Source organism: Lucilia sericata, unplaced genomic scaffold (assembly GCF_015586225.1).
Source record: "Lucilia sericata isolate MDLA Ls3-8-SP2 unplaced genomic scaffold, ASM1558622v1 Contig000200F_arrow, whole genome shotgun sequence".
In the NCBI taxonomy this organism is placed as follows: Eukaryota; Metazoa; Arthropoda; class Insecta; order Diptera; family Calliphoridae; genus Lucilia; species Lucilia sericata.
In genome coordinates this window covers 86,489-98,666 of record NW_023994228.1, presented here as the reverse complement: position 1 = coordinate 98,666, position 12,178 = coordinate 86,489, and the positions used below count along the sequence as shown (strand labels likewise).

General features: G+C 29.0%; 1 protein-coding gene across 1 annotated transcript in view; it reads right to left on the bottom strand.

Moving 5' to 3' along the window:
- Window positions 1-12,178, bottom strand: part of LOC119601937 (NADH-ubiquinone oxidoreductase 49 kDa subunit) — a 133,273-nt gene that overhangs the window by 56,940 nt on the left and 64,155 nt on the right. The window contains exons 3-5 of the mRNA XM_037953205.1: window positions 1,056-1,183; window positions 883-992; window positions 601-802 (exon numbers count right to left, since the gene is read on the bottom strand). Of these exons, the coding sequence (XP_037809133.1) occupies window positions 601-802; window positions 883-992; window positions 1,056-1,183 (440 nt within the window). The remainder of the gene's footprint in view (window positions 1-600; window positions 803-882; window positions 993-1,055; window positions 1,184-12,178) is intronic.

The window sequence follows — 12,178 nt, the reverse complement described above, 5'->3', positions numbered from 1 at the left end:
TTTTATGGTTAGTTTTGTATAAAAAGCTCTATTACCGTTATTTTGCCGTCTTACGCCGAATTTTGATACTTTTTATATAAACTGGACTTCGTTCTTGAATTTGCCATCAATCATGTTTTTTAACTTAATTAATTGTAATAACATAAAAAGAATTAAAACATAACACAATGTGCGCTATATTTTTGAGCAATATTTCGATGTGTTACAAACGAAATGACAAAATCAATATACCCCCCATCTTTTTTGATGGTGGGTATAAAAACTAGTCACATCCCTTACAGAATTTAATTTTATATTTGACTTAACTATTGTAATCCATTTCAAATATAAATTCAAATACTAATTATTTTTGTATTGACAAACTCGTCACAAATTAGATAGAAAAGAAAAAGCTCATGATTTTGAACCGGAAAGCAAGCGAGTGGCGTTGCACATTTTTCTGGTGCATGACGCTTCATGAAATAATCTCTAATATTATTCCCCGTATTCATAAAGATGTGTTTCGGTTGTTTTTGGTTTTATAATAAACTATCAATAATTTTATTAAGCATTTACGAATACGGGGGTAGATCTTATTAGTATTTTATTTAAAGAACTTACTGCGGATATATTTAGCACGTAAAGGAACTTCAATATTTAAGAGCTTTTCTACGGCCAAAGAATAACATTGCTCATTACACATCATAGATACGTAATCCAAACGATCAAAGTAAGGCAATGCTTGGGTGTATGTCTTATATTCGATAAGTTTTTCTGTACCACGGTGTAACAATCCAATATGGGGATCACAGCGCATTACGGTCTTTAAAAAGCGGCAAATGTAAGTAAACCAATATTTAAATATTAACAGTAATCAGATAGGTTTATAAAGCATATGCTTACCTCACCGTCCAATTCCATAACAAGACGTAAGACACCGTGAGCAGCTGGATGCTGAGGACCAAAATTAAGGGTCAAATTACGCACAGTCTTTTCCACAGGTGTAACTTGATCTGTTACAATAGAATTTACAATTATATACGACTGTACTATATATTACTACATTAATTACATACGATTCCATGGTGGCAGTTTCCACTGTGAGGTAACATCATCAGGATACATAACTGGGGCCGAAAATTGCTTCATAAATTCGGGATCTGGGTACCATTTGGCAGCACCGCGAGTATTCGGTTTATTAGTACTTTAATGAACAAAAATAAAAAAAAAAATTAATGCTTTTAATTTATATAATACTATTAAGTTTTTTTTTTAATTTTTTAATATATTTATTTGTCTACAGCAGTATCAACAAAAAATATTTTCCTAAAATATACAATGAACTCGGTTTTTGGAAAACTGCTTCTTATTTTTGACGTCTTATTTTTTCACATTTTTATATTTTTGTAAATTTATAATTATTAATTTTCACTTTATGTTATTGACTGTATGCCTATCAGCTGTTTATTTTCTTGGTAAATCATGGTATTTCTAATATAGCGTGTATACAGTGTATATTTAAAATAAATACATTTTGTTGTTGCGTTGATGTAAATAGTATTATTTTTAATATAGCTACCATACTTAACATGGTTACAAGGGTACTTTACTACCAAGAGTGAAAACCGCTAATATTTAATAATTTTATACAAATCACGCCAAGCTGTAATATAAAGAGAGCGTTTCCAATTAGATGACCACAGCAGTAAATCATCCAATTTTTTCCAGGATCGGTCCATTATTGGTCATAGCTCCACTTCCGAAAATCTTTGAAACTCACATATTTACTTGTCAAATAAAGCTATATATCTTGATAAAATTCGACACAAATATGTTTTGTCTATATATGAATCACTCTACGAAATTTTTTCCGGATAGGCCCGTAATTGGTCATAGCTCCCATATAAGGTCCACTTCCGAAAATCACTTAAACGCATATATTTCTTTGAATAATAAAGGTATCGGGATAACGTACGACTTGAATATTAGGGTGGATCGATAATAGGCTTTTCTTTCGGATTAACTTCTAATAGTGAAATTATGTTGTATTTTATTATTCAATTATTTTAAGGGTAAGAGCCCGCGCATCGCCGCCAAAGATTGTAAATGCGTTTTATGGGAGAAAATGGCACTTTTTGGATTTTTTCACAAAATGAGGCTTTAAGTATTAATTATTGCACCATTTTATAGCAAAATCGCAATGTCTTCAAAATTGTCTTTCCAAAAAGATAGAAAAACTCAAAATTGGTTAAAAAAGTTTTGAGTTATTAAAATTTACCCCGAGAATTTTGTGATTCTGAAGACACATAAAAGTAAATATAACAAAATTTGTTTAGTTTTGAAAAATTTTACAAAAAAATATTATTTTTATCTTAATAAGAATCATAAATGTGCTAGTACGAATTTTTGTTCAAGTTGGATAACGCTTACTCGGTTTAGTCTGTGTTCAAAAATGAACATCATTTTAACAGCATCTTCAAAACTCCATTTTAAAACTTTAAAAAAAAATTGTTAAATGGATTTTAAAATATTCTAGTTTTCTATACTGGATATTATAAAGGACATATATAAGAATTAAACGCAAAAAGAATGAGCTCAATACCTCTCATAGTTTTACCGTACTTGCGAGGTGAAGTTGAAGGATTTCGGGAAAAAGGCAATTTTTGACAATAATTAAGTGAAAATTATATTATGTATTACAAATTGTTGCTTAATTTAGATCGAGTAAATTGCAATTATAATTTCCATGGAAATAAAGTCCATGGAAAGTTATTTCTGATCAAATTTCCGAAACTAAAAATCAGTAACCCTCTAAAAACCGGGGTCAAAATCAAAATTATGAATATTTTATGTTCTTGAAGAAATAAGAGCGTGATGTTGTTAATTTGTTGATGGGGATTGATGAAACTTCTTAGAAGTTATTCTTAATACATACAAATAATACGATAAAACCAATACTGAATATATGTATATCCATTAATTCTTCAAGAAAATTAATTTTACAAAATTTTGTGTTTTTTTAGTGTTTAAAAAAAAGGTCTTGAATTGACCCCAAGTACTAGATTTCTGGATATATTTTCATGTAGTTTGTCAAAATGTATTCATAATTAAATATACAATATTTTGCTATATTTAATGAATAATATTAAATGTTCAAAAACTTGATTTTGACCCCGGTTTTTTTAATTTATTAATTAATCCAAAAAATTAGGCCGCGAGCCCATAGGGCCTAATAGGCTAAAAAATATATATTATGTGTATTTAATACAATACAATTGTTATAACATGTAAAATATATATATATATATATATATATATATATATATATATATATATATATATATATATATATATATATATATATATATATATATATATATATATATATATATATATATATATAACATGGTTACAAGGGTACTTTACTACCAAGAGTGAAAACCGCTAATATTTAATAATTTTATACAAATCACGCCAAGCTGTAATATAAAGAGAGCGTTTCCAATTAGATGACCACAGCAGTAAATCATCCAATTTTTTCCAGGATCGGTCCATTATTGGTCATAGCTCCACTTCCGAAAATCTTTGAAACTCACATATTTACTTGTCAAATAAAGCTATATATCTTGATAAAATTCGACACAAATATGTTTTGTCTATATATGAATCACTCTACGAAATTTTTTCCGGATAGGCCCGTAATTGGTCATAGCTCCCATATAAGGTCCACTTCCGAAAATCACTTAAACGCATATATTTCTTTGAATAATAAAGGTATCGGGATAACGTACGACTTGAATATTAGGGTGGATCGATAATAGGCTTTTCTTTCGGATTAACTTCTAATAGTGAAATTATGTTGTATTTTATTATTCAATTATTTTAAGGGTAAGAGCCCGCGCATCGCCGCCAAAGATTGTAAATGCGTTTTATGGGAGAAAATGGCACTTTTTGGATTTTTTCACAAAATGAGGCTTTAAGTATTAATTATTGCACCATTTTATAGCAAAATCGCAATGTCTTCAAAATTGTCTTTCCAAAAAGATAGAAAAACTCAAAATTGGTTAAAAAAGTTTTGAGTTATTAAAATTTACCCCGAGAATTTTGTGATTCTGAAGACACATAAAAGTAAATATAACAAAATTTGTTTAGTTTTGAAAAATTTTACAAAAAAATATTATTTTTATCTTAATAAGAATCATAAATGTGCTAGTACGAATTTTTGTTCAAGTTGGATAACGCTTACTCGGTTTAGTCTGTGTTCAAAAATGAACATCATTTTAACAGCATCTTCAAAACTCCATTTTAAAACTTTAAAAAAAAATTGTTAAATGGATTTTAAAATATTCTAGTTTTCTATACTGGATATTATAAAGGACATATATAAGAATTAAACGCAAAAAGAATGAGCTCAATACCTCTCATAGTTTTACCGTACTTGCGAGGTGAAGTTGAAGGATTTCGGGAAAAAGGCAATTTTTGACAATAATTAAGTGAAAATTATATTATGTATTACAAATTGTTGCTTAATTTAGATCGAGTAAATTGCAATTATAATTTCCATGGAAATAAAGTCCATGGAAAGTTATTTCTGATCAAATTTCCGAAACTAAAAATCAGTAACCCTCTAAAAACCGGGGTCAAAATCAAAATTATGAATATTTTATGTTCTTGAAGAAATAAGAGCGTGATGTTGTTAATTTGTTGATGGGGATTGATGAAACTTCTTAGAAGTTATTCTTAATACATACAAATAATACGATAAAACCAATACTGAATATATGTATATCCATTAATTCTTCAAGAAAATTAATTTTACAAAATTTTGTGTTTTTTTAGTGTTTAAAAAAAAGGTCTTGAATTGACCCCAAGTACTAGATTTCTGGATATATTTTCATGTAGTTTGTCAAAATGTATTCATAATTAAATATACAATATTTTGCTATATTTAATGAATAATATTAAATGTTCAAAAACTTGATTTTGACCCCGGTTTTTTTAATTTATTAATTAATCCAAAAAATTAGGCCGCGAGCCCATAGGGCCTAATAGGCTAAAAAATATATATTATGTGTATTTAATACAATACAATTGTTATAACATGTAAAATATATATATATATATATATATATATATATATATATATATATATATATGTACATATGTATATATAATCTGGTAACGCTATGGCAAGATAAAAGGAAATTTTTTACATGTGATATTAAATTAATCAAAATTGTTGTTTAAAGAGAAAAATAATTTGTGAGATTAATCTAAACGATAATTTAAACAAAAACATTCATATATAAGATAAAAGTTATATTGAAATTCATAAAAATTGTAAAAAACAGTATCTTATCAAAATTCTTCATCTTTATCTGGTTGTTGTTGCTACCGTTTATTATTTTTTAATATATGGTGCAGTTGCTGTGTTACCTTAGAAAGTAAATTGCAAATATGACCGGTAAAAAAACTGCTTGTGGAAATTGTAATAAAGATATTGGAAAGACAGGTAGCATCCAATGTAACAGTTGCGGAAATTGGAGTCATCTAAGTTGTGCTGGTTTAACCGAGCAACTATTTACGTTGATGTCCAAAAATAATTCTATTTCTTATAAATGTCAATCTTGTATAGGATCTCCTGAAAGCTGTAATAGAGCATTAAAGGATGATATTAGTCTTCTTAACAAAAAAATGGATACGCTTTCCGAGCAAATTTTTAGTCAAAATAACACCATTGACAAAAAGCTTGAAGCTATTATCATCGATATATGAAATGAATTTGTTTCGCGGTTTGAAAACGTTGATCGTGAAGTTACCAGCAGAAAAACACAACAATTGGAGGATAAACTTAAAAGAGATTTGTTCTTTTCTTGATGTTAATGTCAATGGGGAAGATATACAGCATATTTGCTACATGAATAAATCTAAATCTGTATTGGTTAAATTCAACCATGTTAAAACTCGAGATCTTCTGATGAAATAATATTTTAAAAAGAAGTCACTGAAGCTGAGCGACATTGATGAAAGCGATAATAATTCCAGAATTTTTATTAATGATCACTTTTCTCCTTTCGCTGCCAAAATGTTTTATATTTGTAGAAAAAAGTTAAATGAAAAGAAAATTACAAAATTTTTAATGCTGATAAACCTAAATTTCTAATTTTCCATAAGGATAATACTGAAAAACTTATGAATTTTGAAGAATGTATTAAGTTTATGGAGAAATAGTGTACAAATTATTTAATTATATATTTATACCCTTTTTTGTATGTCTTTATCAAGCGAAGATTTTTGTTTTTATGACAAGGAGTTATATATTTATATTCTTATATTTATATCCATTTACTTATTATAATCTAGTTATTTTTAAAGGATTACTTTCATAAATTTATGGATGTAATTTTTTTGTGCGCTTTTATTATGCAAGATTTTTTGATAAATAAGAGTTATATTACTTGTATTTTTATGTTCATATCTTTTATTTATTATATTTACGCTATTTTTAAAGTTTACTTTAATTTTTGCATGCGATTTTTGTAAGCCTTTAGACGATGATCTTTTAATGAATAGGATTTTTTATTAATGATCTCTTCTCATATCTGAATTTATTTAGTAATATTTATGATCACTTGTTATACCTCAATTTAAATGAAATCCTTTATGTTCTTAATTCTCAAACACTTTACATTTTTACGAATAATTGTTAACGGTTGGTTCCCCCGCCAAAAATTTTTATCATTTATTGTTATCAATGATGTATGACAATAATATTGGTCAAATTGGTCAAATGACAACTCTGTACTTAAAGATAAACTAAACGGATTTGAAAATTGTTTAAATATCGGCCATATAAAATGTTGTAGTATTTGCCCAGCAAATGGGTCTAAATTAAGTGAATTACGTAAAATCTTAGATAATTGCTAATTATTGTTGGTATTTCAGAGTCGTGGTTAAAACCATATATTTCTAATAAGGCCTTTACTATTTCTGGATACAAATGATCGACCAGTTGAAAGTGGTGGCGCTGGTGGAGTCGGTATTTATGTTTCAAAGAAAATTAAAAGTTGTGTGGTCTTTAAGGCTAAAGATTACAATGTATGTGAATCTATCTTTGTAGAAGTTGGTTCTGACAAGGGAACATTTATTAGTGTAGTATATTTGCCAAATTAGGTAGAGATGGTATCGGTAAATTTGAAGAATTACATGAACCTTTATTTCTACGTTATAATAGAGTTATTATTGTTGGAGATTTAAATCTCAATCTTTTTGACATATCTAAGGCTAATCTTGTTAGAATTTTTTGCAATCAAAATAGCCTATCAATACATCATAACAACATACCAACCCATTTCGATTTAAACCACAGTTCGTCGTCCCTCATTGACTATTTCATACTTGGTACTGATGTTAACGTAAATACTTCTTGTCAATTTCAATGGCCTTCCGTATCAGATCACGCATTTATCTTTATATGAATTGCCATGGACTAATTTCGCAGAGATAATGTTATTTACGTAAGAGATTTTCGTAATATAGACTGGGAGGGATTATACGGTTTCTATGATTCTTATGATTTCTTATCAATATATGAAACTAATGATGTAGACACTCAAGTGGTTATATTAAATACTTTTCTAAATCAGGCATATACATTTGTTCCCACAATTCGTCGTAAAGCTATTGTTAAAAAGGATGCTTGGATGAGAATTAGAGAAATACTATATGCAACATCGTTGAAAGACCCTGCATATCGAGGGTCGTTCTTTTTGTAAATACCGAAATAAAGTAAAAAGCATTATCAGGAAGTATAAAAGAAGAAACTCTGAAATTGTTAAATGGTAAAAATGCATCTGAGCTATGGAGGACTCTTTATAACGCTGGGTGTCTTGGGCGAGAAAGTGTTGTTCTAGAACATAATGTAAATGAGGTAAATAATTTCTTTGCTAGTGTTTCAGGAGGCGATAGCACTACTGTTGATTTTGATAGTTTTGGGAACGATTTTAGTTTTTCTTTTAACAATGTTACAGAGGTTGATATGGTCTGTGCTTTATCTAAGGTTAAATCCAACTCGATTGGTGTTGACGGCATCCCTCTAAAGTTTATAAATATTATTTTCCCTATGATTAGCAGGTATTTTCTACATATAGTAAATAGCATAATTACCACTTCTACTTATCCTTCGATTTGGAAAGTTTCGAGAGTCGTACCCATACTCAAATCAGGGTGTGGTTCTTCTATTCAAGATTTAAGACCGATTTGTATATTGCCTGTTCTGTCAATAGTTGTAGAACATATACTAAAATCCAAGATGTTAGAATATTTAGAAGGAAATGGTTTACTTAACGACAATCAATATGCTTATAGAAAAGGGTATAACACTTCACTACTTTTAACGGAGATGACCGAATTTATAAGAAACGATCTTAATAGAGGAAAAGTGGATTTGTTAGTATCACTAGATCTATCTAGAGCATTTGACTGAGTCGCGAAAAGACTTCACGATAAATATAAATTCTCTAGGCATGCGTGCAAACTTATATATTCATATTTGTCAGCACGTTCTCAATTTGTTGATATTGATGGTAGTATCTCTAGGACTTGTAATATGAACTTAGGTGTGCCACAGGGCTCAGGTCATTGGCCCACTTATTTTCATTTTATATCTTGATGACCTCATAAAAAAAGTAAATGATCTACACATACATATGCAAGATGTTTGTTTTCGCAGATGATGTGCATATTATATTAGGGAATGAAAGGCAATTTTTAGATGTCTTAGGGCCAATCTTTAGGTGAAAGATTAGCGATTAAATTAAAAATAATTCTCGAAAGATGTTTTTGAGTACTCAATTAGTTAATTTTGTTTGCAAGTTTAAGCGCCCAATGGAGGTGGTTTAATCTTAAGCACAAAATGCAAAAGTGTAAACAGCTGATGCAAAAAAATTAATAAAATTTTTATAAATATAAACATTAAAATGTTCTATTTATTGATTAGTATAAATTATGGACACTTCAAAATACATTTTTTTGTTTTTAATTTAAGTTTTCATTAATTTTCATATTAAATTTACAATTGTCTTCTTCTTTTTTACAAAATATGCATTGTTTTGATAACAAACAGTGAAGTTTTCTGTTGTTTTGTATGGCAACACTGCGAAGTTTAATCTTGTACTTAAAAAAGTCAAAGGGGATTAACATAAGATTAAATTTATTTTTAGATTAACTAATCTGATTATTAATTAGCATTTGATTACCATCTCAAAAACCCGCTCTTAGAAGTTAATACCAATTTCTGCCTAAATAATATAATATAAATAGATGTCTTAGAAGTTAATAACAATTTCTGCCTAAATAATATATCATCTTGGATGATAAGGAATGGTTTTACCATTAATCCTTCAAAGACCAAGTATATTATTTTTGGTAATACTTCTATAATCATAACCTTAATATTCAAATAAATAACTGTAGTATAATATGTGTTGACCAATTACGTTGTTTAGGAATAAATATTGATGATAAATTAAATGTTGGTAGTCATATTACACGTTTGCAGGCGAGCATTATTTATACACTTCGTCGATTATATAATTCGGATATTTTTCTACCGCTATATGTCAGGCGTAAGGTGGCTTTCGCACTGTTAATGTCGAAACTAGAATACGGTCTAAAAATAATATCAGGCACTAATTTAATTAATTTAAATAGACTTGAAAAGATATTCAATATGATAGTGCGTTTTGTTTTCAATGTTAAAATTAGAGAACATGTAACCCCTTATGTAATTCAGTTTTTGGGCTGTACATTTAAGAAATTTTTAGATTACCGTTTATTGTTTTTCTTTTATAAGATAATTTTAAATTCATCACCACCAAACCTGCGAAACTTTTTTAACTTTTCTAGATCCACCAGAAATGTTCAAATTTTAATTCCCCGAATATTTAAATCTATATTTGAACACTCTTTTCTTGTAAGAGCTGCCCGTCTCTGGAACTGCCTACCACCAGATCTTAGGGTGTTTGCAAATCATAATCTCCTTTCATCTATTTTTAATATAAACATTGCTGTTACTATCATGGACCTTACTTTATTGTTATTTATTCTTTACAAATTTGGCTGGGGGCCTTCTATATTTAATTCAAACTTATTTTTAGTAATTAAATTGTGAATTTTGAATTTTTTAGATGTAAGCTTTGTAATAATGTTTTTTGGCCAAATATGGCTTCTTATTATTACCTGAATTCAAATAGAATTTGATATCTTAAATAAAATAAAAAAAATAAAATATATACAGTGGTGGCCGGCCATGAGGTTAGCACATTTGCTATCTTTTAAATTTAACATCAGATATTTCCTACAGTTTTTTAACTTTTTTAATAATATATTTTTTATGCTTAACACATGTCCTTCGAGGATCATGACACTTTACATTTTGTTCCACTACTTTGCTCCATATAAATTTTTTTCTTTCCAAGGTACATCTAACCCGAAAAAAATTTGGACATTAATTTAGCATAAAATAAAAAATCATTAAAAAATTGAAAATAAAACAAAACAATCAGCTAAATTTATTTAATTTTACTTAAAATTTCGTATTTTGTAAATATTTGCACATTTTGATAATATCATTCCTTCTCCAGGACATAATCTTTACTAGAACCCACTAGAAATTTCGTGGCATACATTTTAACTTTCAGGCCTTAAATTGGCAAAATTCATGGGGATTTCTGCTTTTATTTGTTGCTCAATATCATTTTATATGTATTGAATTGGTATCGAGAAATTATACTGGACACTGCAAGCATGTCAATCCCGCTCGCTTCAAAGCAATTCATCTTTGCACTTTTAGCATATTTACGGTCGTTAATGACCAAGAAACGCTATTTAACTGAACCTTTGTCCTCCTGAACCTTTTTTTACTAAAGTATTTAAGAGCCTATTTCGATAGTCTTACGGATCCATTTCTGCATCCTACATCAATATCAGGACAACAGCACGCCAAGGAAATTCAATGAATATCATCAAATTTCCTCCATTGTAATTAGAGTTTGGGAATTCCCGGACTTTTTAATTTCCCGGGAAACGGGAATGAAAAAATTCATTTTTATTCATATATATATATATATATATATATATATATATATATATATATATATATATATATATATATATAAGGAGCGCACAACAGGCCCGATAGAGGCCTAGGTGTATTTCTTCGGATTTGATGTATATTCATCCTCCTTTCAAACTAACTAACTTATAAATTTAGCCATATCTAAAAAATCCCTCTTTTGAGAACAAATCAAACCATTTAATGTTGCCAACGGAAAATTTTAAACATAATTATTTAAATCAAGCCTGTAGGGTACTACATGATCTTAATATTCGCGGCAACATAGAAATATTCTTCCACTAAACTATTATACTACTACTTCCCTATTATTTCGACAATGCAAGTATTATCTGACCTTGTCTTTGTTTGGATCCCTCTGAATAGGTGCTTTTATGGAAATGAACAGGCAGATGAGTTTGCTAGAACGGGATCAGCTCTTGATAACTCCAACGCCGTTTCAGTAACAACTCCGTTAGGTATTATAAAGAGCAGTATCCTCACATTCTTTCTTCAGAATGTTGAAGGAAGGCTTTGTGGCCTTCTTTCAATGACACGTTATAACCCGAATTACGCGATTGATAGCAGAAATAACAAGATACTGGGTGCTAGGCAGATATGCAAATCGGCTTGAGCTACCCTGCAATGAGTGCAGTCGCAGTTGCAGGGAAGAGGAAGAAACTTCTTCGGTTCTTTACGTGTTCTGTGAATGTCCTGCTCTAGCCGCTAAGAGAAACAGTTGTTTGTCAGTTACTTCATAGCCAACCTTGGTGAGATAGTTTGCATACCATAGGACTACTAAACAGATCATATACTCCATATGCAGAGGAATAGTTAAGTATTAAATTAATAAGATTCATTCATAATTCTTAGAATTAGTTAAATATAGCTACTGAGATAACTCAAACGCTTTCCACAGTCGTTGGCTTTAGAAATTCATTCATGTCAAAATGTTTTGTTCTGTTTGTACTTGCTTCAAGTTAAGCTTTTATATAGATTGATTGATAGTTTGTAATTAAGGATTTTTTCATTTCCTTCTGCACCATTAATGTTTTGCAATGTTTTGTAATTTGTCTTTAAAAAAAT